General features: G+C 35.4%; 1 protein-coding gene across 1 annotated transcript; it reads left to right on the forward strand.

Annotated features, from left to right (window-relative positions):
* Positions 1 to 19650: 19650 nt before the first annotated feature.
* On the forward strand, positions 19651 to 23797 carry LOC131972404 (lysozyme C, milk isozyme). The gene is made up of 5 exons (XM_059334241.1): positions 19651 to 19780; positions 21127 to 21321; positions 22955 to 23018; positions 23524 to 23568; positions 23656 to 23797. Exons 1-5 carry the CDS (start codon positions 19651 to 19653, stop codon positions 23777 to 23779), a joined length of 558 nt encoding a protein of 185 aa, XP_059190224.1. The 3' UTR covers positions 23780 to 23797.
* Positions 23798 to 26446: the final 2649 nt, after the last annotated feature.

Here is a 26446-nt window from a genome sequence, read left to right on the forward strand (position 1 = left end):
GTTACTAGTGTCAGTTTACTGCAGTGTTGGGTTTCTCTGTCCTCGATCCCCTGCAGAGATAATACCTGATGAGAGGAGAGGAGAGGAGAGGAGAGGAGAGGAGAGGAGAGGAGAGGAGAGGAGAGGAGAGGAGAGAAGAGAAGAGAAGAGAAGAGAAGAGAAGAGAAGAGAAGAGAAGAGAAGAGAAGAGAAGAGAAGAGAAGAGAAGAGAAGAGAAGAGATCAGCAGTTTGGACTGACATCTTCCTCCTCTGCAGGTAAGACAGGTGAGATTCTTAACTAATAAGGGACGGCGTGATGGTGGGGCATGTTTTAGAGCAGAAATGGTCAATGATTTGACTCAACTGTGACATAAGATCCTTTACTTAAGTAAAAGTACTAACACCACACTGAAAAATGCTCCATTAAGGGTTAAAAAAGTAATGAAAATGCTGCTTGAGTAAAAGTATAATCAGGAAAATGCAGTTCAAGTATAAAAAAATCCCTGCAGGCTGTGACTGTATCATGATGTAAAAGCAGGATTTTACAGTAATTGTTTGGTTTGTAAACATTTAAATTATTAACACAATTAAATGGAAAAACAGCAAATCTTGTGAGACTGGAACCATTAAATATTTTCAGACTGAAAAATGACTGATCGCTGTATAAAATAAAGTTTCTTTAAACTTTTTTCAAATCATCAAAATTTAAATCATGCACTTGTGAACTTGGTGATCTTTGGCCCTATGTGGGAACTTTCTTTTTATTTTACTGTTTTTATACTGCCTCATTTTATGTCTTTCTAATGTGGTCATTTCACTGCAAATGGCAGTTAAATGACTCCGCCTTCAAGTTATAAAATATTTGTGTTATTTATTACCATTCTATTCATAACCAAGCATCAAATTCTATCATCTTTCCATTTGTTTTGTATGGAAAAAATGTGCAGAGGATGTAAGAGGAGCCCAAATTCACTAAGAAGATTTTTGCAAATATTAAAAAAAAAAAAAAAAAATGTCTGGAACAAGTGCTATCTGCAACACTGTTAAAACATATAGTACTCTGTATTTAAAATCTACATGTTTATTGATTTTAAGCAGTCTTTTCCATGCAGGACTTTTATTTGTAGTGCAGTTTGATATTAGAGCTTTTATTTTAGCTCAGGATCTAAATACTTCTACAGGTCAGCACTCTTGTTATGTATTAAAAGTTCAGAACAGAAATAAGCCTGTCTTCATCCACAGGAAACTCATACCTTGGTCTCATCAGCGATGGCGGGATCTGGTGTAGCTCTGAGGCTGCACGAGTTCAGAGAGTCTCAGGAAGAAGCGAGCATGTTCACACCAAAGTGAGTGAGCAGCAGAGCCCAGGAACATTCACCAATAACCAATAAGGAGACTGATATAGTGATTGTTTTAGCCGGAAATAGAACTTTTTTATGTGGCCTGTGCACCAGTTTTTCACTTTGCACATGTACCCAGGGAACTACTTTCTCAAACATAAAACTTAATAAATAGCAATGAAATAAATAGCCAAATATACATAATTACTGTTCAGTTTCACTCAATTGCTGATGATTTAAAAAAAATAATAATAATAAAAAAGATTAAATCACGTTTCTAAATCACAGCAAGCAACATTTTCTGCTTTATATATTGTGTAAAAAAGTTTTAATAATGGCAAATATCAGACAACATACAGATGCAGCCAATAAATTAGAATATCATACAAAAGTTTATTTATGTCAGTAATTCAATTCAAAAAGTGTAAATAACACATTATATAGATCCATTACTCACAGAATGAAACATTTCATGTCTTTATTTATTTATTTATTTATTTATTGAATTTATTCTAATTATAATGATTATGGCTTACATTTAATGAACATTTAATTGACAAAAGACCAATTTTAAAAAGTATGTTTAATATGGAAATGTTGGCCTCTGAAAAGTATGTCCATCTATATGACTCAATACTTGGTTGGGGCTGTTTGACTTGAACTACTGGAAATTGACTTGTACATCATATTCTAATGTATTGAGATGCACCTGTACACCGATACTGATAAGCTTTAATAAGCCGATAACTGCAGATAATATCTGATATTATTTTTAATAATGGTGCTGATGAGTGGCATGTGATGTGATGTTAAAGAGATTGAACTTTTCTCTTGTGTCTGTTGCAGAACATTTCGTCTGGGGAGAGACGTGCGAGGATTATATCCAGGACAGCTGGGGAGAGTCCATGTTGTCCACTCAAAGGATTGTGGGTAAGGCATAAGGCATAAAAAATATAGAAAGGCTGTCATAATTCTCCTGTTCTCCTAGCTATTGTTTAAGTTAAGTTTATTCCTTATGCTTTTACTTTTTATTCAAACATTACTGTGTATAGTAACACATAAACATATGCTATTTAAAATAAATATCATATTGAACATATTTCTATCATGAAAACATGAAATATATTATTCATAAAGTGAAAAGTCTGGCCTGAGGGTGGCGCCGCAGCAGAGAGTAAAGTTTTTCAGACATTTACTTGTAATTACTGCAGTATTTATACTTTAACTTAAGCAAATGATTGTTGGTTAAAGGTTAAAAGTAAAAGAGTAAACTCACAGTGTGTCCTGTGAGAAGAGTTAATCATCTGAGGATAATGAATGTGCTCAGTAAACTTACATGGTTTACTTATTGTTTGTCTTATTATTGCATGTATTGTATTATTGGAAGTCTGTATATATTCTCAGGCCTCTATATTTTCCTAAATCTATTTATTTTGTTTTTTCTACTATTTTTTTTTACATACGTACAGTGCTTAACAAATATATTAGACCACCTGTCATAAAAACGAGAAAACATAAATATTTTAGAAATCTTTCAAAAACTTGTTTAAAACCAAAAATTGTCATTGTATTGGTAATTGGAAATGTCAATTTCTGTGTTTCTACAGTTTCAGAAAAAGAGGAAAGAGTCTTATTTTAGATAACAAAACCCAGTTAATCAGTTAGCGTATCTCTCTGCTAAAGTAAGAGCAGAATAAACTTTTCATTAAGCCAGACTTAGTCCTCTCTATTGGGGGCTTAATGACCTTTTCATGGCTGTTTTTACATATTAAATTAAATTGCAAATTAAATTTACTCACTGTGTCCTTGTATTTCACTGCAATATATAACATATATACAGTGTTTAACAAAGTTATTACACCATGTGTCATAAAAATGAGAAGGCAAAGATATTTTAGAAATCTTTCTAAAGCTTTTTTGAAGCTAAAAATGTTATTGTTATTTATTTGGTAAATAACAAACTGAATTCACAATTTAATAGCCAGATTTAAGTCAGAAATTAATCAAGCAGAACGTTCAACCACTAAAACTCATTTTTCTCTTTAGGAATGCAAGTAAATAACTATAAGTGTTTTACTGTTTTTACATGGTTTTTTGTAGAACAGTAAATTAGAAAAGTCATGGATATCAATAATAATTATATTTTAGCATAAAAAATATAATTTGGGTTAAAGAGCTTCCATATACTGCTGTATTAACTATTACAGAAACATAAAAAATGATTTTGGTATATATATATTTATATATATATATATATATGTGTGTGTGTGTGTATGTGTGTGGTACAACTAAAGGTAGATTTGTTTGGGCAAATATAATGATGGTTTTCTTGATAATGATTTTGGTTATTATGAAGAAAACCATGGAAAATGTCTAGATATCGCTTTAATTAAACTTTATTAAACTTTTTTAATTAAAATGTACCTTTAGTTGTACCAGGCATTAAAATGAACAAGAAATTAGAGAAAACAAGAGTGATCTAATATTTATTCTGTATTTCTTTCTATACTTGGTTGGAGTAACTGTAACGAAACAGAATTTCAATCAAAAAAGTATTTACCATTTTGATTCTGATTCTAAAATAGTTGGAATAGTCTGAAATAATGCACGGTAACCTGACCAGTAGTAGTTTAAACGCTGTTTCTTGTTGTGGAGCAGAAAGTTTGCCAGATAGAAAAGACGTATTGATAAATGTCTTTGTGTAATTCAGTAAAAAAAAAACACGCTGTGTCTCCATGCTGCAGCTCCAGTGTTCCCAGCAGAAGGTCTCAGGTCCACCACCGGTCCCTTCAGTCTCCAAACCCTCCGTCCGAAAGCTACCAGCAGAGTTTTGACCTCCGCGCCCTCAGATCGCTGACCGCCCTCCATCCCCGTCTGGCAGTCCTGGATCAGCGCCCCCCTCAGACGGCATACCAGGACCAGTTCAGTCTTCAGCTTCCTCTCAGCACAGTGTGATCTCTACGGAAACAATTCAGGGTTAATTGATTCTTCACAAACAAGCAAAACACAAACGTCATTCATTTAACCCTCCTGTTATGTTCCTTTCTCAGGAACAGCAATAATCAATTTGACCCGGGCATGTTTAATTATCCAAAAGTGTCAGAAACCAAAAAATCACAATAAACATTGTTTATATTTCATTAATAACTCCATCACTAACCATTTCAATCAATATTTTTTTTTTCATTAAAAAATGCATGTTAAACTGTACTTGTTAAACCCTGCACTTCTTGTTTGTTAAAAATAAGGATCTACTGTCTACTTTGTGATCAACATGAACATGTGTCTGAAAAATCCAAATAAAAAAATATTTTAAATTAAATTTATGTCCATTGGAACGACCTCCATATAAAATACAATAGCTGACATGACACTGAGTTATTGAAAATTTTGTTTTACATTTTTAAATTTTTATTTTTTATGGAGTAAGTTGATAAATTAATACCAGTCACCTCTTCTGTTCAACGTCAGAATGAGCATTGAACAGTATCTATGTAATATAAACATGCAAATATGTGAGATGAACCATTTTCATTTTATATGTTGATTACACTTATTAAGCCAAGCAGAAGAAGTTTCATTCCAAAAAATACTTTTAACTATTTTTTTTTAGATTTTTAAACTTCAAAATGGGTCAATTTGACCCGCAACATAACAGGAAGTTAAGTTTCCAGTGTTTAGAGGTGGACAGTGGTGATCCTTTACTTAAGTAAAAGTACTAATACCACACTGTGAAATTACTCCACTACAAGTAAAAGTTGTGCATTCAAAACTTACTCAAGTAAAAGTACAAAGCAGTAGCAAAAGTACTCATTATGCAGAATGGCTTTAATCAAATTGTTTTATATATCCCAAATATATCATCTATATATCTATCTATCTATCTATCTATCTATCTATCTATCTATCTATCTATCTATCTATCTATCTATCTATCTATCTCTCTCTATCTCTCTATATATCCATCTATCCACCCATCTATCCATCCATCCATCCATCCATCCATCTTTCTATCTATCTATAAAAGACAATGTAGACAAAAAAGAAAGCATTTTCCACAGTATTTAGAGAGTTTGACTGGCTACATTTCACTCTGTTAGGAAAACCTCCGAAGCAAAAAAAAGACGATTGGACTGCAGCCATGATCAGGTGAAACCGGCCTGAGTGAAAGCACCTGTGTGTGTGTGTGTGTGGGTGGATTCACCGAGAAACGATCCTCACATGTTCAGCTGTGACATGAAAAGTGCCTGTGTACTGAGTCATACCAATGTCATCACTGAACAAAGAGCTTAACAAAGTGTCCGGGGCTTAAAGTGATGAACAGCATGAGTATGCAGAACATGACGGCTAACCAGTCTGACAGCCTCACTGATCACTTTAAATCACTTAAACTGACATCTGGCACATAATGGCTTTAAAGGTGCAAGATATAACCAGATACTTAGTGTAAAACATTCTCAACAGAGTGTGTAGAAGTAAATTATACTCTTATTTATATGTACAGCGTCCTGTGTGGCTTGACCCCAATGCTCAGGTCTCCTGTAGGCCAACAGAGGGGACCCTTAGAGGTGGGGTAAAAATCGATACAGTATAGTATCGCGATATTTTGCGCGGCGATATCCGTTCATGGCCGCCAAGTATTAATATTTTGCGTCATATGAAACTAGAAGATGTAAGGAATCGTAAGGCTATCATGTCAGGGAGTTGTTGAAATAACGCTGCAAAGTTCGGCTTTTTTATGTTTCATTCAAAAAATTTGAGAGCAGTGAAGCTTGTTGTTTTTGAAAGTTTGATAAAATGCTGCAGTTGTTGTTGTCCATACATGTTTGATATTAGTTCAGTTCAGTTTGACTGAATACTTTGTTGGTCAGTCTGTGGGTTTGACTCTCATTGTGGAGAAATAAAAAGACTGAAGCGAGATGAATAGACTGAGAAGTTTCTCTTATTGGACAAAACAATTCTTGATTGAATTTAGGTTTGTGGACACAACATGCAGTTAAACAGTTAAATCACAATATATTGTATCGCAATACTCACCACATTACAAAATCGCAATAATATCGTATCATGACTAGAGTATTGGGATAAAATCGTATCGTGGGGCCTCTGGGGATTCACACCTCTAACCCTTTCCAACCTTCACCGGTTACAGAACCTTGTTTTTTCTGCATTGCCCCATAAACCTGCAACTTGGTCCAATGACGTTCTTTCTATTGTCAACATGACAGCTAGTGGAAAATCACACTCAGACTTCTTTAAAATGGCACAATCATAGCCCCATACTTCATAAATTCAATCTCATTCCAGGAGAAGCTCCCTTTCAGTTTTTTCTCATACCCCTTTTCAACCAATGTGAGCCTCATTTTTTTGCCGGTGCTGGTGCTGGATTGCAAGTTGAACGAACTTTTCACAACCTGTTTGCTTTTCCTTAGGCAGGTGTGAAGAACTGATGCTGGTTCGTAGGCAAAGGTTGGCCACACCAAATACTGATTTGATTTAGATTTTTCTTCTTTTCACTCACTTTGCATTTTATCGTTGAAAGTATTCTTATTTTACAGCAATTTCTCACACCTGCCTAAAACTTTTGCACAGTACTGTACGTCTGCAAGTATTATAACAACAATGGCAGACTACATCATCTCTACTACAAATGTGTCTCCTGGATTTGCGAGCCTAAAATGGCATCCAAACACAACTGATACAACACATTTGTGCTGCTCGTCTTGAATGCTATGAGCAGCGATAATGTTCTTATTAATACTGAGTGTAAGATGATAATGTTAGACTTTGTTGTGAGCTAACGCAAGCCCGTATCAACCACATTGCAGTGTGACTTCATGAAAACATCCCCAACTTTGCTTTGCCATGGATAGACCCGACTCTGCATCACATCCGTCTGTGACTTCTCTCTGCAGGCTGTTGCTTTCTGTGCGCGCTGCAGAGCAAGTTACAATATCAAACTTACATATTTTAAGCCAAACTATCTTTTCCTAGACAACAATGGGTTTTTTTCAATCACATTTCAATTCCCACATCATACTATAGTCACAAGTACTTTCACACAGAACGCAAATATTACACTGCAAAAAAATGACAGAACGAGGTAGATTATTTTAGCTTTCACAACACATACAAAGTCAACAACCAAACATGGCGGCTCTGTAGTCTGGACCAAGACGGCAAACTTCTGACAAATGCACAAATGCAGCACACACCAGATCCGCTCTTGGAGTGCTGCAGCCTGATGTGGTGCATTTAACGTTGTATATGCAAACTATTCTGTGAACAGGTGATATTTTTGTTTTTAGTTTCTTCTCTATTCATGAACCCCTATTGTGTCTGCACACTGTGTATATGCAACAGAAAACTTAATTAAAAAATGCAAAACAAAATTGAAGCTCCAAATCTTTTTCTCGAGAAAAAAAAAAAAAAAAAAAAGGAAAGTCAGGATCTGGAGGATGTGTGAGGGAGAAAGTTATCCATCCAAAGCAAACATTTCTGATACTTCCTGCATGATACCACACAATGTAAAGCCTGTCTCTGTTTCAGATGACTTTGAACTATGAACGCAGCAGATTTTTACTGTGATTTCAACAGGCTGGAAACTGGAACACAGTGACTTTGTCCTAGACAATAGACTACAGTAGATTTCTGTGAACTTTTGATCTGATGGAGCTGTCTGACAGTGACATTACTGCATTACAGTACAGGTGGACAACAGATAAACATTTATTTATGTTTTTTCTATGCAAATTCAAGCTGCTGGTGGATTACCCTGGGACCAAACACCCTCCAGTCACCAGTAAACATCCAGGGAGCAGTATAAACACCCTTATGGACCCTGAAGTCATGTCATCTGTATTTCTTTCTGGGAGTTTGGGTAGGTGGGCTTTAAAAAGAAATTCAAACTGGCAGTTTATACCATTTATTCCGGTAGTGGAGGGCTAAAAAAAGAAAAAACTATCTGGTAAATTTGTAAAAACTACTACCATGCAGTACTATTGTATAAGTGTTCAGTGGTACAAAAAGTAATTTAAATTCATGCCAAAGGAAAAGTAAAGACAGATAACTGATAAAAGACTCAAATGGAGTTACATCCGACCACATTAGCCCCATTTTAGGCCTTCTGTATTTTTTCTATATTATATATGTCATATACCACCTCACACTATATATTTAAATATATTTACTTATTTAACCTATTTAACATGCTAAATATATTTTCTCCAATGTGCAATATCTGTAGAATGCAAAGTACTCTCAGGAAAACAAACACAAAATACAAAAATATTAATAATTAATGCCAAATAGCAGAAATGTATGTATAGAATGTGTATAGAATGTACTTATATATCTCTTATTTTTTATATTCTTTATTCTGTCTTCTATATCTATGTGTCTGTACTTTGAGTTGCTGTGAAGACTGAATTTCCCAATTGAGGGATAATTAAAGTCTGAACTTATCTGATCTTACAATACGTGTAAATATCTTTAAAAAACACAGCGTTAAACACTAAATATATCATTTTCTGCGGCATGGGGTCTCTCAATCAAAACAATAAGAAACAACCAAAAAAAAGTTTGTAGTACGTAAAAAATGAGCTGCTGTGACCTCTAGGATCATCACAGCCTCATGAAGCTTTACAACCACAAACTAGAGACCTAGAGCATTCAGAGGATGGATGGCTGGCACACTAGATTCACAATAAGGGGGTTACTATGCAGGCAACACAACACAAAGTGCTCAACATACAATTGCTGAAAAATACACAAATCTACAAAATGTCGAATGTTTTTAAAACAAAATCACAGCATGTATGTTTCTATGGTGCACCAGGTTTTTGTGTGTTAATCTGGCATTTTAGAGGGAGTTTTGACAATTTGTATTGATACTTGAGTAAAAAAAAAGGTTAAATTTAGGAAGAAATGTGTCTAACTAATGGTATCAACCCCAAAAAATTCTGCAATTCTGCAATATATTGTATCTGTTTCGTGTTCTCATGTATGATGCAGGGTTAGTACTCACAACCTGGTTTATTAACCAACACAACGAGGATATAATAAAACAACATACAGGCAGCTTGCATCAAGCATTGTGACATGGCCCTGACCCGGAACCAGTAACCTGTATAACTGAGTGTTCCTCAGTACGGTGTCTGCAGTGGCTCAATAAACATCAACACTAACACAGTGACTGATCTACAGTATCACAGTACTAACCATATCACATAATGTTTAAAATCTCAATATCGTATCGTGACTCAAGTATAGGGATAAAATCGTATCGTGGGGCCGATACGCTGATTCACACCTCAAACTGATAACACTCTTTCAATGGTCTGATAACATTCGGTGCCTGGCTCGTCTGAAGTTCACAGTCTGTATATGAGCAGGACACTTCCAACACTGATAAACAAAACTAACGAATGTCTGCCTCAGCTGTTTGTAATTCACTGAATCTGTCCCGGTCTCTAGCCACTCCTCCACCAGATGCACTCAGACTTTCCCACCCTTCCCAGTCTCCTGCCATCCTCCTCTCCTGTTCTTCGCCCCCCCTGTTGTCCCCCTCCAGCCCATCTTCACTTGCTCCTGGCCACACTGTAAATGTTGCTTCCTGCTTTGGATTTCCTGCCACCTGCATCTGAACATGAACACTAAACCTTTTTCTGCCTGCACCTTTTTTCATGCTCTTTTTCTACTCACCTGTGAATTCTCAGTTGCACATTCTTGGCAATGAAGTTGAAGTGTATCTAAATGAAAGCATTTTTCTGTAGAACCTTGCAACTATCTGTAAGCAAGACTCCAACTTTGGCCCCAAAAGTGGCATTCTTGAGGTATACATTCGTTTTTGCACAACTCTCCTCCTGATTGTGTGACTCCAGCCTCCTCTGCATCCTGAACACACAAACCGCACTGCAAATTCAGTCAGAATACAGAACCAAATTCAAAACACTGTCTGCATGTGTTTTCTTTAGCTGCAGTGTGATGAGCTCTCGGGGCCACTGTATTTAACAGAGCTTGTTTGCTGTAAACAGCTGCCTGCTGCAGCTGGAAACAGAGTTAATGAGAGAGCTGAGACACTGAAACTGCAGAAACTGTGATGAAAAATCTAAATTATGAGCAAAAGAGGCTAAAAAACCTGCAGAGTTGAGTGATCATTCTTTGATTTTAGCCCTTTATACAAATAGAAACCATCTTTTTCTAATGTTATCACATGATTGAATGGTCATTATCAGCAGTTATTGTTACTGTGATTATGGGCTGACAACAACCTAGTTTGAATATTATTAATTATTATTTTCCCTCCTCTAAAATCAGTATCGGCCTCAAAAATAATCCAATATCGGACCGATTTATGGGCTAATAATCACTGAAAAAATGATTTAATTTAATCTTCTTATAAAATCCAATCAGGTGGAGAAACACTGATTTATGCTTTTTTTACACAATAAATTACAAACAGTATAAATATACACTACAAGACACACGACACTGTGATTTGTGATCGCGTGCTTCACTGCTGCTGTAATTTGATATGAAAGATTACGAAAGCTGGAAATGTCACGTTCACATTGGATCACATTTGGTAAACAGTTTCTGAGAAAACGAATGTATATTCCGGGTTTTCACAATGGTCAAAGACACCTCTGTGTGTTGTTGAGTCATTTCCCTGTTCCTTCAAGGAAACATCATTAAGGAATAATGAAAAACATGTCAACTAGCAAAACAGGTTGTCAAGCTCAGAGTCAACATATAAAAGCTGAGACATTTGTTCCTGCAGACAGAGAGTCAAACTTTCATCAACAAAGAGTTTATTCTGAAGAACTTGGTAAGAAACAGCTTTTTTTAATCTTCTTCTTGCTATTATTACTATTATTAGTTTGTTTTTTTACCTACCACTTTGTTTGAGGCTAGAGATAATAAATACATTTAAATTAATGAATAATAACAAATTAAAATAATCAATATATTTAACTTAATATTTTAAACGTGTCAATCTTGTTTTTAAGACCAATTTTTTTATTGTTCATTGGAGAGATAATAACAAAAAAACTTTATTCTAAACAGTAATTGTTTTTTCAGGGTGCTTCTGTGTGAAATAAATGAACATATCTGCAATTAAACTTCTAAACTGCAAAAACGAAAATCATGTTAGATTCAGCATTGAAGACTTTTTCTCTTCTTAAAGTACTTATGTTGTTGTCAGTACATTTTCCTTTGTTACACAAATTTTCAAGAAAATATTTCAAAGTAAACTTTATTATTTTAATATTTTTAAATAGCTAATCTGACTTTTTTCTAAATTAAGAAAAGATAATTTCACTGGCAAATTTTTCACTATAGTGAACTGAACAGTTTGAAGTGTTACTACTGAAGTGCTACTGAAGTGGAGATCTCTTTGAGAAAACCTTTAAATACACAAATAAACTAATGAATATCACCACTTGCCCAGTTGCTTACTTACATTCAGATATTTTTTTTCCCAAAAAGTTTTCCAATTCTTGATGTTTAAAATTTTTGTCATATTAAAACCTAAATGTGTATTTTGGATGTTTTGGAAGCAAACTGAACAGTTTTGTCCCACCTTGAAAAAACAACCAAGAATATATATGATTATAGCAATAGCATTTCTCATTCAGAGAGATACTTCAATGTTTCCCCTACCATTATATTAGAGGGGATTACTTCCTGTTGCTAAACACATGCTGCTTTCAAAATAAGAGCACAGTGTGTTAACAGAATCCACCACAGAATTTATTCTCCTTTAAAATAATTAAATAAAATATGTAATGTTTAAGATCAGTGTATATAATGGAATAGAGGCAATAGAATCTGCCAGAGCCCACTAAATTTCTCCCTCTGCTCCTGCCTTTCCATCAGCAGAAGCGTGTTTTAAGCCTCTCTAACCACTAGAGGACGCTATTTTACTGTAAACTCAGCTTCAACACTGAAGATCAATGTTAAGTTCTGCTTTTCTTCAGAGGAAACTGGTTCTAGATAAGGCCGGGCGATATGGCTCTAAAAGAATATCATGATATTTCAGGGTATTTTTGCAATAATGATATGACAAAATATTGAAAAATATATTGAAAATATGATATTTTTTTGTCTGTATAAATAAAAATCACAGAACAAAATAAAATCAACCATACATCTAAATTGTTGTGTAAAGTGCAAATCTCGACAGCTGCCAAATACATAAAATGTACAAAAAATAATACTGCAAATGTCGGTGATGAAATGTAAATAAGTACATTTACTCAAGTACTTAAGTTCACTTAAGTTTTGAGGTGTGTCCTGTTAACTTGCATATTTCCATTTATGCAACTTTATACTTCTACTTCACTACATTTTAAAGGAAAATATTGTATTTTTTTTTCTCCACTACATTTAGCTGCCAGCCTTAGTTACTTTTCAATATAAAAGTATATTAAGTAGTTAAAATGAGCCCTAACTTACATAAATGCATCAAAAACAATTATCCAACAATATAAATACAAAATATAAAACAATCTGCATAAAGAGTACTTTTACTTTAGTTACTTTAAGGACATTTTGTTGCTGGTACTTTAGTAGCTGGTACTTTTTATTTCAGTACGTATTGAATGCAATGATTTGATGTCACTACGTCACCAAGTAGGAATGTTGCCATTATTGCAAAATGCTTTTTAAAGAAAATAATCATATAAACAAGTTGCACTGACTGAGATATGCATCCTTTTCTTTCCAAAATAATGTTTTCTTAATGACCCCCACAGAAAGCTTAGACATGAAGTTGGGGCTGCTCGTGGTGTTGGCCGTGGCGGTTCTGGTGCCGAGCCTGTCTGAGGGACGGAGAGTCTCTAGATGCGAGCTGAGAGATCGACTCAAGGATGAGATCCTGCCCAGATATTCGAAAAGGTTTAAGGAAAAAATACTGGCAATAGGTGAGGTTTTAAAAAAAAGGTAGTTAAGTGTTTCTGAAGGTTTGATCACAAGATGTAAAAGAACTCCTGCACACTGTCTGACTTGTAAAACATGTATTTATTGTGACTTTTTCTGTGCTAAACCTTAACCAAGCATTTTGCCTGTTCTTTTGCTACTTTGATCTACTCGGTGATGAATAAAAATGTTACTTTTTCCTGGTCTAATGACTGCCAAAGTCACCAGCATTAACATGCAGGTACACAGCAGGAAGCCAGAAGAAAAAAAGCTCTACAGAAAGAGATGTCCAAATGCAAAATAGAATAATTGATTGACAACCAGTGCAAAACAGTGCAAACATGTGTCGTTATTGCCTAGGACTCAGAATATCAAATATTATCTACACAATTATCTAAGCTAGATAAGATAGATATTAAGATATAATTTGGGTCAAAAGAATATTACAATGTTAGCAGTCAAATTGTGCTTTTTTGGGGGCATTTTGGGAATTACACCCTATAACCAAAATTGTATAAAAGCGTACAAACTGTAAATGATAGACGTAAAAAAAGAGACGATACATTGGCTCATATTGATGATATCCGGATCTCATAATTATGAGAAGGTTTGTTTTGAAATGTGCTTTGTAAATAATGTTTAATAGAATCATTAAGTAAGATAAAGATCACATCCCTTATTATTCAGACAGGATCCCTCTGAACTACATCCATATTGGGCGATACTACAAAGATGAATGAAGTTCAACACCATCGTTTAGTGCTAACACAGGAAATGACATTCCCTACACAGTATGAAGCAGTTAGTGAGGAAGCTCCTGGGCCAGAGAGAAAACACCTACAAAGAGACAATAAACTTACTATTAAGAACTGAAAAAGGACTACAAGTTGACATTAAACAACTACAAAGAGAATAGGAAATGTAACTTATGGGCTTTAACACAATTTTTGTTCATTTCTTTTCCTTGTTTGCTTCCTGCCATCTGCATGTTGTGTTCGCTGCAGTTATCTGTGAGGCAGAAAGAAGGTCCCATCTGATAACCAACTCACTGAAGGTGTTCGGGAAACGCAAACTAATAATACTGCCACGACCAACCACTACTGGACCAACCACCACTGGACCAACAACCACTGGACCAGCAACCACTGGACCAGCAACCACTGGACCAACCACTACTGTACCACCAATCACTGGACCAGCAACCACTGGACCAACCACTACTGTACCACCAACCACTGGACCACCAACCACTACTGGACCAGCAACCGCTCGACTAACCACTACTGGACCAACAACCACTGGACCACCAACCACTACTGGACCAGCAACCGCTCGACTAACCACTACTGGACCAACAACCACTGGAGCACCAACCACTGGACCAACCACTACTGTACCACCAATCACTGGACCAACAACCACTGGACCAACCACTACTGTACCACCAACCACTGGACCACCAACCACTACTGGACCAGCAACCGCTCGACTAACCACTACTGGACCAACAACCACTGGAGCACCAACCACTGGACCAACCACTACTGGACCAACAACCACTGGACCAACAACCACTGAACCAACAACCACTGGACCAACCACTGGACCAGTAACCACTCGTCTAACCACTACTGGACCAAACCGACGCAGGCGCGAGGCTGATAAAACCATTAAGCTTGACACGACAGACATGGATGAGATCGTTGAGGAACTGGGGAACGAAGGTGACGAAGGTGAAAGCGAGGAGGATGAGGTGACCCTGGGTAACGTATCCATGAGGGATGAGGAGGAGAGTGAAGACGATGATGATGAGAATGGTGGAAAACGTAAGAAACGATCCCCTCGTCGCAGATATCGGCCATGGTTTGTCAGCAGGAGGCGACATCGCCCCACTGGCTATTACGGCCTATTCCAGTTCAGTGACAGGTTCTTTTGTAATTCTGGTTATAGCTGGTCTGCAAACAAGTGCAACACAGACTGCAGAGGTGAGTATTTAAACCAATGGAGTAGAGAGATGATATTTAATTAAATTGTTGTTGTTGTTTTGTTACATATTAATAAAAAAAATTTCTCCCCCCGAAGCCTTCACTGATGACGACATAACAGATGACATCGATTGCTTCGTGAAGACTAATCGCTGGTGGTAAGTTTCTGTACAGCAAATTCTTCTACTACAGTCTCTGAAAATCAGCCGAGGATGCCGCCACCTTTTCAGAGAATATAGTAGGCTCTGTTTTAAAGACGAAGTGACGATACTGGTATCATGTGAAACGTGAATATATAAGGAAAACTTGTTGGTACCAATGTCATGTTTTCTTGTCAAGAAGGGGGTGAAATAACTCTTCAAATTTAGACATGGCCTTTTTCAAAGGAGTCCCTTGGTCTCTGATTTTATGCCAATCCCCTGCAGTTTAAGGCAAAATCCACAGTTTTTAAAACCAATTCACAGCATAAATTTTTCTAAGATGTTCCTCAAGATCTGAGTGTCTTAATGTGGATTGGAATGATTTTTGTCCATTTTAAAATCAATTCTTGTGTGGTTGAATGGTCCAATTTAGCACCAAATCTGTGTAACAAATGTTTGTGTAACATAATGTTCTAAACCCCTATAATTCTAAACTTTTTGTTTTTGTTTTTTATCTAAACCATATGATGCTTACTGACAAAGATATCACTAATTGCTTTATCTCTCATTTCATAACAGGTATTATTGGCGTGTACGCAGTCCCACGTGTGTTCGTATCTCAAGGCGATACTTCAGGAGATGTGAATGAACGGCTGGTTTTTCTACCTGCAGGACGCCACACCAACATGATTTCTTCATCTCTATCAGCTCTGCACTTCTGTTTAAATTTTAATTAGTGATATTTCTATTAAAAAAAGGTTATTTCATTTCAGTTTGTTTGTTTGAATTTGCAACCAACACATTCCATAAATTGAAGCTGAACTGACAACTGTATCTCTAATTTGAACAGTTTTGAAATATTGTTAATTGAAATGCCACTTTTATGTACTTTAAAGTGAATAATTTGTGATGAGAAAAACAAAGAGAATGATTCTTCTATCTTCTGCCATCTGTGCTCTTCCAATAAACCTGCTGCACTGTACACTTTGTGTTTGTGGACATGTTAATTATAAGGAACACTGACTGATAAAAATAAGATATTTTATAATCAGACAAGAAATTCTGATACAGTAAAAACACTTAAGAGCACTCACTCTACCACACAGCTCTGAAATTTAAATTGTGACCTTTTTGGCTCCCAATGGCGCAACCCTGCTTCAAGGATTCAAGGTTTAAATTATTTTAAGATTGCACAATGAAATGCAGTTGTAGTTTCCTCCACACAACACATATAGAGATGTTGAAAATACTTAAATATAAGAATAGCATATAAACCAAAAAAGGCAACAAAAATAGAACAAATTAGAGAAGAAAGGAAGGGGAAAAAAATAATAATTATAGTCTATACAAATACAATCAAATGTATATATATATATATATAAACACACAAATACTGTATACATACAAAAAATATAGAGTTATGTGTAATATTAGTGTTTTAAATAACTAAAGGCAGTGGGATGGTAATGTTTTTCCTTTGACATCACATGTTGTAAATAGTCCCATCAGCAAATTATTACTTTTTTTCTCCAACATTTTGCAACTCACACCAAAACAATCTAGATTACTAACAATCAGCTACCTCCAAGTCTGAAAGATGAAGCCAATACGTGCATTCTTTCCAATAGCCAGCAGGGGTCACCAACATCAGTTGCAAAAGCACTCCAGTCGTCTCTATCTCAACCCAATCTGAAACGACTTTTCACCTGATTTATTACCTCAGAAAACATTCTGGTGGCAACATTCTGGTCTCAATCTCTAGTTTCCAGTCTTCTTCAAGATAATCTGATGTTACTTTGTAAATAATGGTCCCATTCAGAAGAAAACACATGATAAGGCAGAGTGTGATTTGATTGACAGGTGGCTGTCATCAGGATAGAACAGAACAATGCATATCCGCACCAATGAACATTTTGTTCATTTAAAAATCATTCAGAGTTCGGTCGGACTAAAAGACTCCAAGGAGTTGCTGTTGAGTTTTTCCGGTAAAAGAGAAAAAAATACCAAAAAACAGAGACAAAATGACTTAAATAAGGACAAAACATTAAAAAACATCAAAAAAGAGCATAAATCACACAAGAAAATACTCGAAAAAGGACACAGAGTGACAAAAAATACACAAAATGACAATAAAAAAAGTCATAAAAGTAGGCACAACTTTACTGGCAAAAAAAAAAACAAAGCTATAAAAGACACATAATTACAAAAGAATACTTGTTAGTATATTGTATTATATACTTATTAGGGCCTCGGGGCAATCGCACCGAGCACTGGTCCCATACAGCAATAGCTGTAGGGATCAGTGCTCGGTTAAGTTAATGCTCCAATTAATGCTAACATGAAGCAATGCGTATCCACGGCAACGTATCAATAAAGTTATATATAACGTTATATAGATAGAAAAGAGGACGTTTACCGATTTGGTCTCATAACTTTGACCCTTTCACACTGTATTTTCACTTAATGACAGTTTATTTGAATGTTTTCTTCAGTAAAAATGTCTTGTTCAGTGTTTAGTTGGACTAACGGACACTCCAAGGAGTCACTGTTCATTTTTCTGAGGTCAGTAACATACATTTTGTTTTTGTTTTTTCTAGCCAAAACTAAAATCCCAGTTAATGCTCCAGTTAATGCTAACATGAATTAGCAGCGGCTTCAAGATGGCGACGAGTGTAACGATAAACTCGATGCTTCCAACTTCTTCTTTTTTTTTGGAGACAAAATATTGTTTTAATTCCTTCAACAGGACAGTTTTTTTTTTCTTAAAATTTATTGAGAAATTCCAAATACAGTTGGAACATTCATCCTGGATAGAACAAACAAAGTCTGGCATCACAAAATGAGAAAATAATTTAATATGAGACAAAGTGAATGAAATGCATAAGTCAGTACAGGTGTAAGTTAAACAGATTAATAAAGATAATTAAATTAAAAGGGAAGGAGGGAAAAAACAGAAAAAGGCATGACATATTACATTTCTCCAAATATTCCTTGAATTATGTTAAGAGTATGTATACATTTGTTATTATCAATTGTTTTAATACATTCAAGGGAGTTATTGAATTCAATTTCAAAAGCAGGAAAGAAAGGTCGACCTTTGGAAAATGGCCTTGTGAATGTGGAATTTCGCCCTTAGAATAATCAAATTAATTAAGTGTTGAATTTTCCTATCTTTATTGCTATAATATAAAAGTTTGTCTATGGCTTTCAAATTAATTGGACTCGATGCTTCCAACTGGCAGTCCACAAACCAATGGGTGACGTCACAGTGATTCGTCCATTATTTATATACAGTCTATGCTTAAGACACACAATTACAAAATAATTACCAAAACAAGAATTGACACAATTAACCAAAATAAAGTAATAGCAGCAACAATACATAAAATTACAAAAAATACTAAAAAAAAAAAAACCACACAAAATGAATTAATAAAATACTAAAAAGACACAAAATTACAAAAAAAAACTGAAAAAAAGACAAAACAATTACCAAAAAAAGGCAAAAAGAGAACAAAAGAAGTAATTAAAGAGCAACAAAAGATTACAAAAAACACTTAAAAAGACACAAAATGACCCAAAAAGTCATAAAAGAGCAAAAAATGACCGTAAAGACAAAAAGACACAAAATTACTTAAAATAAACTACTAAAAACCACAGTCCAGATATGGTCTCTCCTGGTTTCAACTAACAAAGATGGAAATAGACGTAACACCGAACTCGATGCTTCAAAGGTCCACAAACCAACGGGGGACGTCACCATGACTAAATACATTCAAAATTCAACATCATTCAAATACAGTCTGGGGCGGAAAGGCAGTATAAAAAGTGCTGATGCTGATCATCTTTCATGCTGTTGTCTTGCTGCTCTTGCTGTTGTTGTGTCTTTTGTTTGGCTTAACATAATATCTGTAATCAGGACACGGATGTCCTCATTTTTACCATACCGTGTATTCACTGCCGGTCATGACACCCAATCTTCTGAAATTATAAACGAGAAATAATCTCACCTTGTGTGATGTTTCCTCTCTGGGCCAGGTCTTTTCAGGAGGATGAAGGCGTAACCTGCAAAATTAAGAAAAGATGTTTTCAGGTAGGAGTATCATTTTTCTCCAACCGACCTCTTTAAAAACTCAGTAACTCGAAACTGACTGTGAGAACATGGAGCACATCCTTTGTCTGAGGAGAACAAAAGATGCAGGCTCTGTGGTGGATCTGCAGGCAGCATATATATATATATATACATATCATGTCACCGCTGTTTTCAGAGAGTCAGAGTCAACATGAGGATACTTGTGGTGTTTGTCTTGTCCGTGTTGGGCTGCCATACAGCTGAAGGACTAAACGTTACCAAATGTGATTTACTGAAGGCGTTTGAGAGGGTAGATCTGAGTCAGAACATAGCAGCCAAGGGTAAGTATTACTGCTTAAAACCTGTACTACTGTACTTAAAATCTGGGTAAATGTACATTACTACATGTACTACTACTTGTTCTCCGCTACATCTCAGAGGCCATTATTGTACTTTTATCTGTTGATGTTTGTGATAAACTGAAGGATGAAGTGTTCCCTTATGTGCTGACAAAATTCCCCTCCTTCTTCAGCCAAATAATGATCCCTCTTGGATCAGCTGGAAAAAAGTCCTCTTCACAAAGCTGAAAACAGCTGTTTTTCTGACTTTTTATTAGATACGTGGTTCTCACAGGCAGCAAACACATTTATATACATTTTTTAGATAATTTTATTTATTTTTAAGGTCTTTCATTAACTTTTATTTTTTTTAGAAAGAAATGAAAATACTTTGGTAAAAAAATTGGTCTTTATATATTTATTTTATGTTATTATGTTTTTATTTTTAATTCATTTTTAAAAGCTTGTAGACTCTAATGTTTTTTTTTGTTGTTGTTCAATTTTTTGTACTTTATTTATTTATGTATTTTTAGAAAGATTTTTGAACAAAATTCCCCTCCTTCTTTAGCTAAATAATGATCCCTCTTGGATCAGCTCCTCATCACAAAGCTGAAAACAGGTTTTGTGGAGAAACGTGGTTCTCACAGCACAGCAAATTCATTTATACACAATTTTTTAGTTTGTTTTATACATCTGTTTATCATCTTCTTAAGTTTTGAGGTCTTTCTTTAACTTTAAAGTTTTTAAGTGAATTCATTTATTTTTAAACAAGAACTTGAATTATTTTTATACTTTTAATTTATCTTTTAGACCTTTATGTGTTTATTTATTATGGGTTTTTTTTCTCCTTTAATTTCTTTATATATTTTTTGAAATATTTTTAGGGCATTTAGTTAAAAAAAACATCTCTTGGATCAGCTGGAAAAGTCCTCGTCACAAAGCTGTTTTTGTGACTTTTTTTGTGACTTTTTAGAGATCCGTAGTTCTCACAGGACAGCCACGCTACAAACATGATGATCATATAGAATATGATGCGTCGCTGTAGATTAAACTACCCAACAGGATAATAAAGAAGTTAAAATGAGCAAAAACCTGAAAAATCTACAGCAGGAAAATGCAACATTGATGCAGCAGGAATATTAATCCAACAACATCAGATATAACAGGAAAACACAGGAAGGGAACATTTTACTGCACCATAAATACTTATATCATGCTAAGAGACACAGATATTTAAGCAGAACTTTTCGTAGCGCTGCAGGATGAATTCAGGGCTCAGAAAGTCGTTGGGGCTCATGAATATTAACACCAGTTTGAATATCAGCTAGCAGAAGTTATTTAATGATTTCTCTACTCTCCCCTGCCTTCAGTTATCTGTCACGCTGAGAAGGAGTCAGGTTTGAACACCAGAGCTCTGAATCAGCTGACTCCCCCAGATAAGGAAGTCCCAACAACGCTCTACGGACTGTTCCAGCTCAGCAACCGTGTGGTCTGCAGCGACGGCACGTCCTCCACACTCGACATCTGTGGGATGGCGTGCAAAGGTGAGTGTGTGTCCGTTTTATATCTACGCATCATCGTATATGTCACGACAGCAGACTGAACACGTCAGCAGCTGCAGCTCTTAATGCTCAATTCGGATTTTTTTTCTCAAAGCCAATTTTTTTTGTTTGGCCATTGACATTATTGTATAAATGTTAGAGGTGGGGGTTGATACAGCATAGTATCGCGATATTTTGCAATATCATATAGATTCATGACCGCCAAGTATAGATATTTAGCGTTCTGGCGGCCAGTGGGATGTCAGTATTTTTGCCGTTTTTGTTTTTTCTGGCTCACTTTTATGAATATACTGGACATACTGATATCATCTGAAACTAGAAGATCTAAGGAATCTATAGGCTCCATGTGTTTAGTTCGGCTTTTTTTTGTTTAATTCGCTGCAGTTGTTGTCGCCCATACATGTTTGATATCAGTTCAGTTCAGTTTGACTGAATACTTTGTTGGTCAGTCTGTGGGTTTGACTCTCATTGTGGAGAAATAAAAAGACTGAAGCGAGATTAATACACTGAGAATTTTCTCTTATTTGACAAAACAATTCTCGATTGAATTTAATGTTGTGGACACAAAATGCAGTTAAACAGTTAAATCACAATATATTGTATCGCAATAATCACTATATCGTAAAATGATTAAAATCGCAATAATATCGTAACTAAAGTATCAGGATAAAATCATACATGGGGCCTCTGGGGATTCACACCTCTAATAGATGTGATCTATATCAGACTGAACTGACCCCGTGACCCCGCAGAAGAACAATAACAGACGATGTGTACAGAAGGGAACATGGAGGCTGCTGAAGTCAGCTGTTACAGTTCTGAACAGATGATAACGAGAAGGAGGAGGAGGACAACGAAAAAGAGGCTTTTTGCTCCGTCTTTATGGAGGTGTGTGTGGATGAGGAGGCAGAGCCAGGAGTGTTGGGATCGTAATAATCCATCGTGTAAGCACCACATCCGCCGGCGCAGAATTTTGACAATCGTAATGTGACATTTAAGTGACTCTTCAGACTGATGTCACATTGGAAAGCATTGAAAATGGGATTCCATGTGGTTATAAAAAAATGTCCCATATGAGCAAAATAATCAGATTTGGGACACTTCTGCCTGCAGTCCGAACGACGCCATAGTAAACTTTAACCTGACGTTATTGCTTAAATATTAGTACTGGAGTAATTTTACAGCTAATTTACTGATTCTGCAGCAACTGGCCTTCACACTGTATAAATACTCAACTACAAGTAAAAGTCCTGCTTCAAAAAGTTTTAAAGGTATAAAAATGTCCCTGCAAGTTGTGACTGTTCTACTATTATACATTTTATCATTAGATTATAATTATTATTATTATTATTATTCATGCATTCATCTAAAAGCAGGATTTTACTGTTGGAGTTGGTTCCGGTGAAGTTCATTTTAATTTACTAATGATTATTTCAGTAAGGATTAATCTGCACATTTTTCTCCACTAAGGGCTTGATTGTTTGATTTGTAAAAATAGCAATGAATTGCATTACAATTACCCAAAGTGACACCTTCACAGTGTTTCTTTTGTCCAACAAACAGCCCAAACTTCTCCAAACTTTGCCTTAAAACAGTAAACTTGTTTTCTTTTCAGACTTGGTGGATGACAACATCGACGACGACATCGACTGCGTGTTAAAGATCCTAAAAACTCTTCTGTAAGTTCATCGTTTACATTTTTTCACACAACCTTTGCACAATAATGTTTTTAAATGTATACGTCAATTTAAGTTAATCAATAATATGATATTACTGCAACAGTTATATATGAAAGTAAAACACAGAGTTATACTTTACAGAGTTTCATATTTTGAGTTGAACATTTTGCTGATATATACTTTTACATATATATATATATATATATATATATATATATATTACTTATAAATTAAATACTTTTACTTATAGTGGAGCTTTTTCACAGTGTGGTTTCAGTACTTGTAGTTAAGTTAATGATTTGACTACTTTTTCTACCACTGACACTTTATTAATTGGACATTTAAGGATTCATCACAAAAAGAACATCAGACTCAGACATCAGAAAAAAAAGTTTCTTTCAGAAAATCTGTTGTCAGCTGATCTGCTTTCAAGCATGTTGCAAAACCTCAATCGAAATACTCTAAATTAATAAAAATGTATTTATCTTCTTTGGTATTTCCACAGTGACAGTAAAGACATATGGGGAGTGCCCCAGGAGCTTCAAGAAATGTGAGTTATTACCTCAGTCTTTTCTTCATGCATGTTCTGCTTTTGGAAATCTCTTAATTTAATGACATTTGCATTGTTGGTCTGCAGGATCAAGGAAATCTTTCGGATGAAGTGCAGAGTTAGAGAAGCCAACTACTTCTCTGAATGTAATGAAGTGCCAAAACTATCACAGGACGGATTGTCCTTCTCTCACATGAGCGGTGATTTATGACCATAACAAAGTGAAGCATGCTGTTGTGTTTGTGTCTATCAATCAAAATAAAATGTGCCTGGCAACATTGCTGGGGGGAAAAGTCACAATGTCAATTGACGAAGGAAAAGTGCAGGGTATTAAAGATGACTGAAAGACTAATAAAGATAATTTGTACTTTTGTTTTTATTTTTTGTCTATTCAAACCATAGTTAACCAGGTATTTCCCATCAAGATCAACAGTTTTTTGTTTTTACAAGGGGAATTTGGCCAAAACAGCAGTCAAAAAAGTTACAGACAACAATAATCACAAGATACTAAAATTAAAATAAAACCTCAAAAATATTAAAATGCCTCTGCAAGTAACAACTGCTTAATTCACCATTGTACTAATAGAGCTTTGAAATCAGGCAGAGAGACCAAATATTTTAGTTTAAAGTTAATTTTAAGGCTATTCTCAATTTAAAAAAAATGTACATGCAAAAAGTCCTATATTTTAATGCACATGGAAGGGGAAACTAATGGTGTGAGGATGGATAACGTCCCCCGATATCTTAAAATTAGTTAATTTATGACAAAGATAACAAAATGCTGAAAATTCAGCCAAGGCCTGGAAAAGTATGTTTTCTATAAATTATCGCTCAAAATACAGTTTATTGTACAAAGAAAATGTAAAAACTGGAATTATTGTCTGAATTTGAACAGATCATAACTAAAGAAAATGACCAAAACAAGGCTTAAAATGTTGATATTTGTGTCAGAATCTCTTTATTCTCCATGTGTCATTTAAAATAAAGCATTGGCACTAACCAGATCCTGTTAAAAACATTCAATTCTGCTCCTCAGAGACACTGTGAAGACATGATTGATTCTGCTGAGACCAACGGTCACGTGACAAATATTCAGTGAAAATCTGTTTACACAGAGCAGAGAGGAGAGGACAGGAGAGGCTGTTTACACAGAGCAGAGAGGAGAGGACAGGAGAGGCTGGAAATATGACAATCGGGTTTTTTTTTCTCTCTCCAGTATTCGTGACACTTGTGGGCACTTGAAAAGTGTCACTGATTTTTGTCATTCTAACTGTGTTTTTCTGCACAAAGTCATGTTTGAGTTGTTCCCACCTCTAGCCATGATTTTTGCCTATTCCATAGGGCTTATATATGTATATATGTACATACAGTACTCTGAAAAAGGTTTGGAAAAAATGCAGAGAAGAATTGATGCTGATTTGAAGGTAAAGGGTGGTCACACCCAATGTTGATGTGATTTAGATTTTTCTTCTGTTCACTCACTTTACATTTTGTTAATTGATAAAAAATAAACTATTAACATTTAAATTTTGAAAGCATTCTTATTTTACAGCATTTTTTCATACCTGCCTAAAACCTTTGCAGTAAGGTATACTGTCTATATATATATATATATATATATATATATATATATATAGACAGTATACCTTATATATATAGACAGTATACCTTACTGCATATATATATATCAGACTGACCCGAAAAACTGTGATTGAGGAACAAATTTGCACCAATGTTATGAAAGACATACAACAGTGTAGTTTCTCCTGATACAAGAATGCAGGATACTGCTGTTATGAATAATTTATGAAAACAGAAATGCTTACAGATTCAAAGGTTAGCAAGGACTGGTATGTAACGTTAGATATAAACAGACAAACAGAGAAACTACGGCAAGAATAGAGGGTCAAATATAAGACCGCAAATGCAATTACAATTTTACACCACCACGTGTCCCTACTGCTCTCTCTCTGAACCCAAACAAGCAGATTCGGGGCCTTTTTTACTCTTTTTACATTTTACTCACTGTGTCCTTGTATTTCACTGCATTATATAAAATCTATATAAACCTATAAGTCCATAAGCTCAGCACAATCATGGCTATGTGGGAACAACTCAAACATGTCTTTGTGCACAATAACAGTTAGAATGACAGAAATCAGAAAGAAAAAAAGAAAATTGAAGTTAAAAAAAAAAAAGAAATCTATAAACACTTTTCCAAGTGCCCATGAGCGTCACAAATGTAAAAAAAACCCCCACAAAATGACCAAAAAGAGACAATAACAGGACCAAAAACACACACAAAATATAAAAATATATATATGTGACCGAAAACTGCTGCTCTCTGTAAACAGCCTCTCCTGTCCTCTCCTCTCGGCTCTGTGTAAACAGCCTCTCCTGTCCTCTCTGCTCTGTGTAATCAGCCTCTCCTGTCCTCTCCTCTCTGCTCTGTGTAAACAGCCTCTCCTGTCCTCTCCTCTCTGCTCTGTGTAAACAGCCTCTCCTGTCCTCTCCTCTCTGCTCTGTGTAATCAGCCTCTCCTGTCCTCTCCTCTCTGCTCTGTGTAAACAGCCTCTCCTGTCCTCTCCTCTCTGCTCTGTGTAAACAGCCTCTCCTGTCCTCTCCTCTCTGCTCTGTGTAAACAGCCTCTCCTCTCTGCTCTGTGTAAACAGCCTCTCCTGTCCTCTCCTCTCTGCTCTGTGTAAACAGATTTTCAGTGAATATTTGTCACAAGACCGTTCATCACAGAATCAATCATTGTCTTTGTAAAGAATAACAGTTATAATGACAGAAATAATTATTTAAAAAGCAGACACTGAATTTCTATGATCTATTATTTTTTTAAATTGGAATTTATACACAAGTGCCCACAAGATCA

This window comes from Centropristis striata, chromosome 1, assembly GCF_030273125.1.
Source record: "Centropristis striata isolate RG_2023a ecotype Rhode Island chromosome 1, C.striata_1.0, whole genome shotgun sequence".
NCBI lineage: Eukaryota > Metazoa > Chordata > Actinopteri > Perciformes > Serranidae > Centropristis > Centropristis striata.

What these genes read in the sequence shown, in the direction of transcription:
- LOC131972404 (XM_059334241.1), top strand. Translation starts at nt 19,651, where the DNA reads ATGAGGATACTTGTGGTGTTTGTCTTGTCCGTGTTGGGCTGCCATACA. An exon ending in TCAGAACATAGCAGCCAAGG is followed by an intron (nt 19,781 to 21,126) that starts GTAAGTATTACT and finishes TTTAATGATTTC; the next exon opens with TCTACTCTCCCCTGCCTTCA. An exon ending in CTGTGGGATGGCGTGCAAAG is followed by an intron (nt 21,322 to 22,954) that starts GTGAGTGTGTGT and finishes TTTTCTTTTCAG; the next exon opens with ACTTGGTGGATGACAACATC.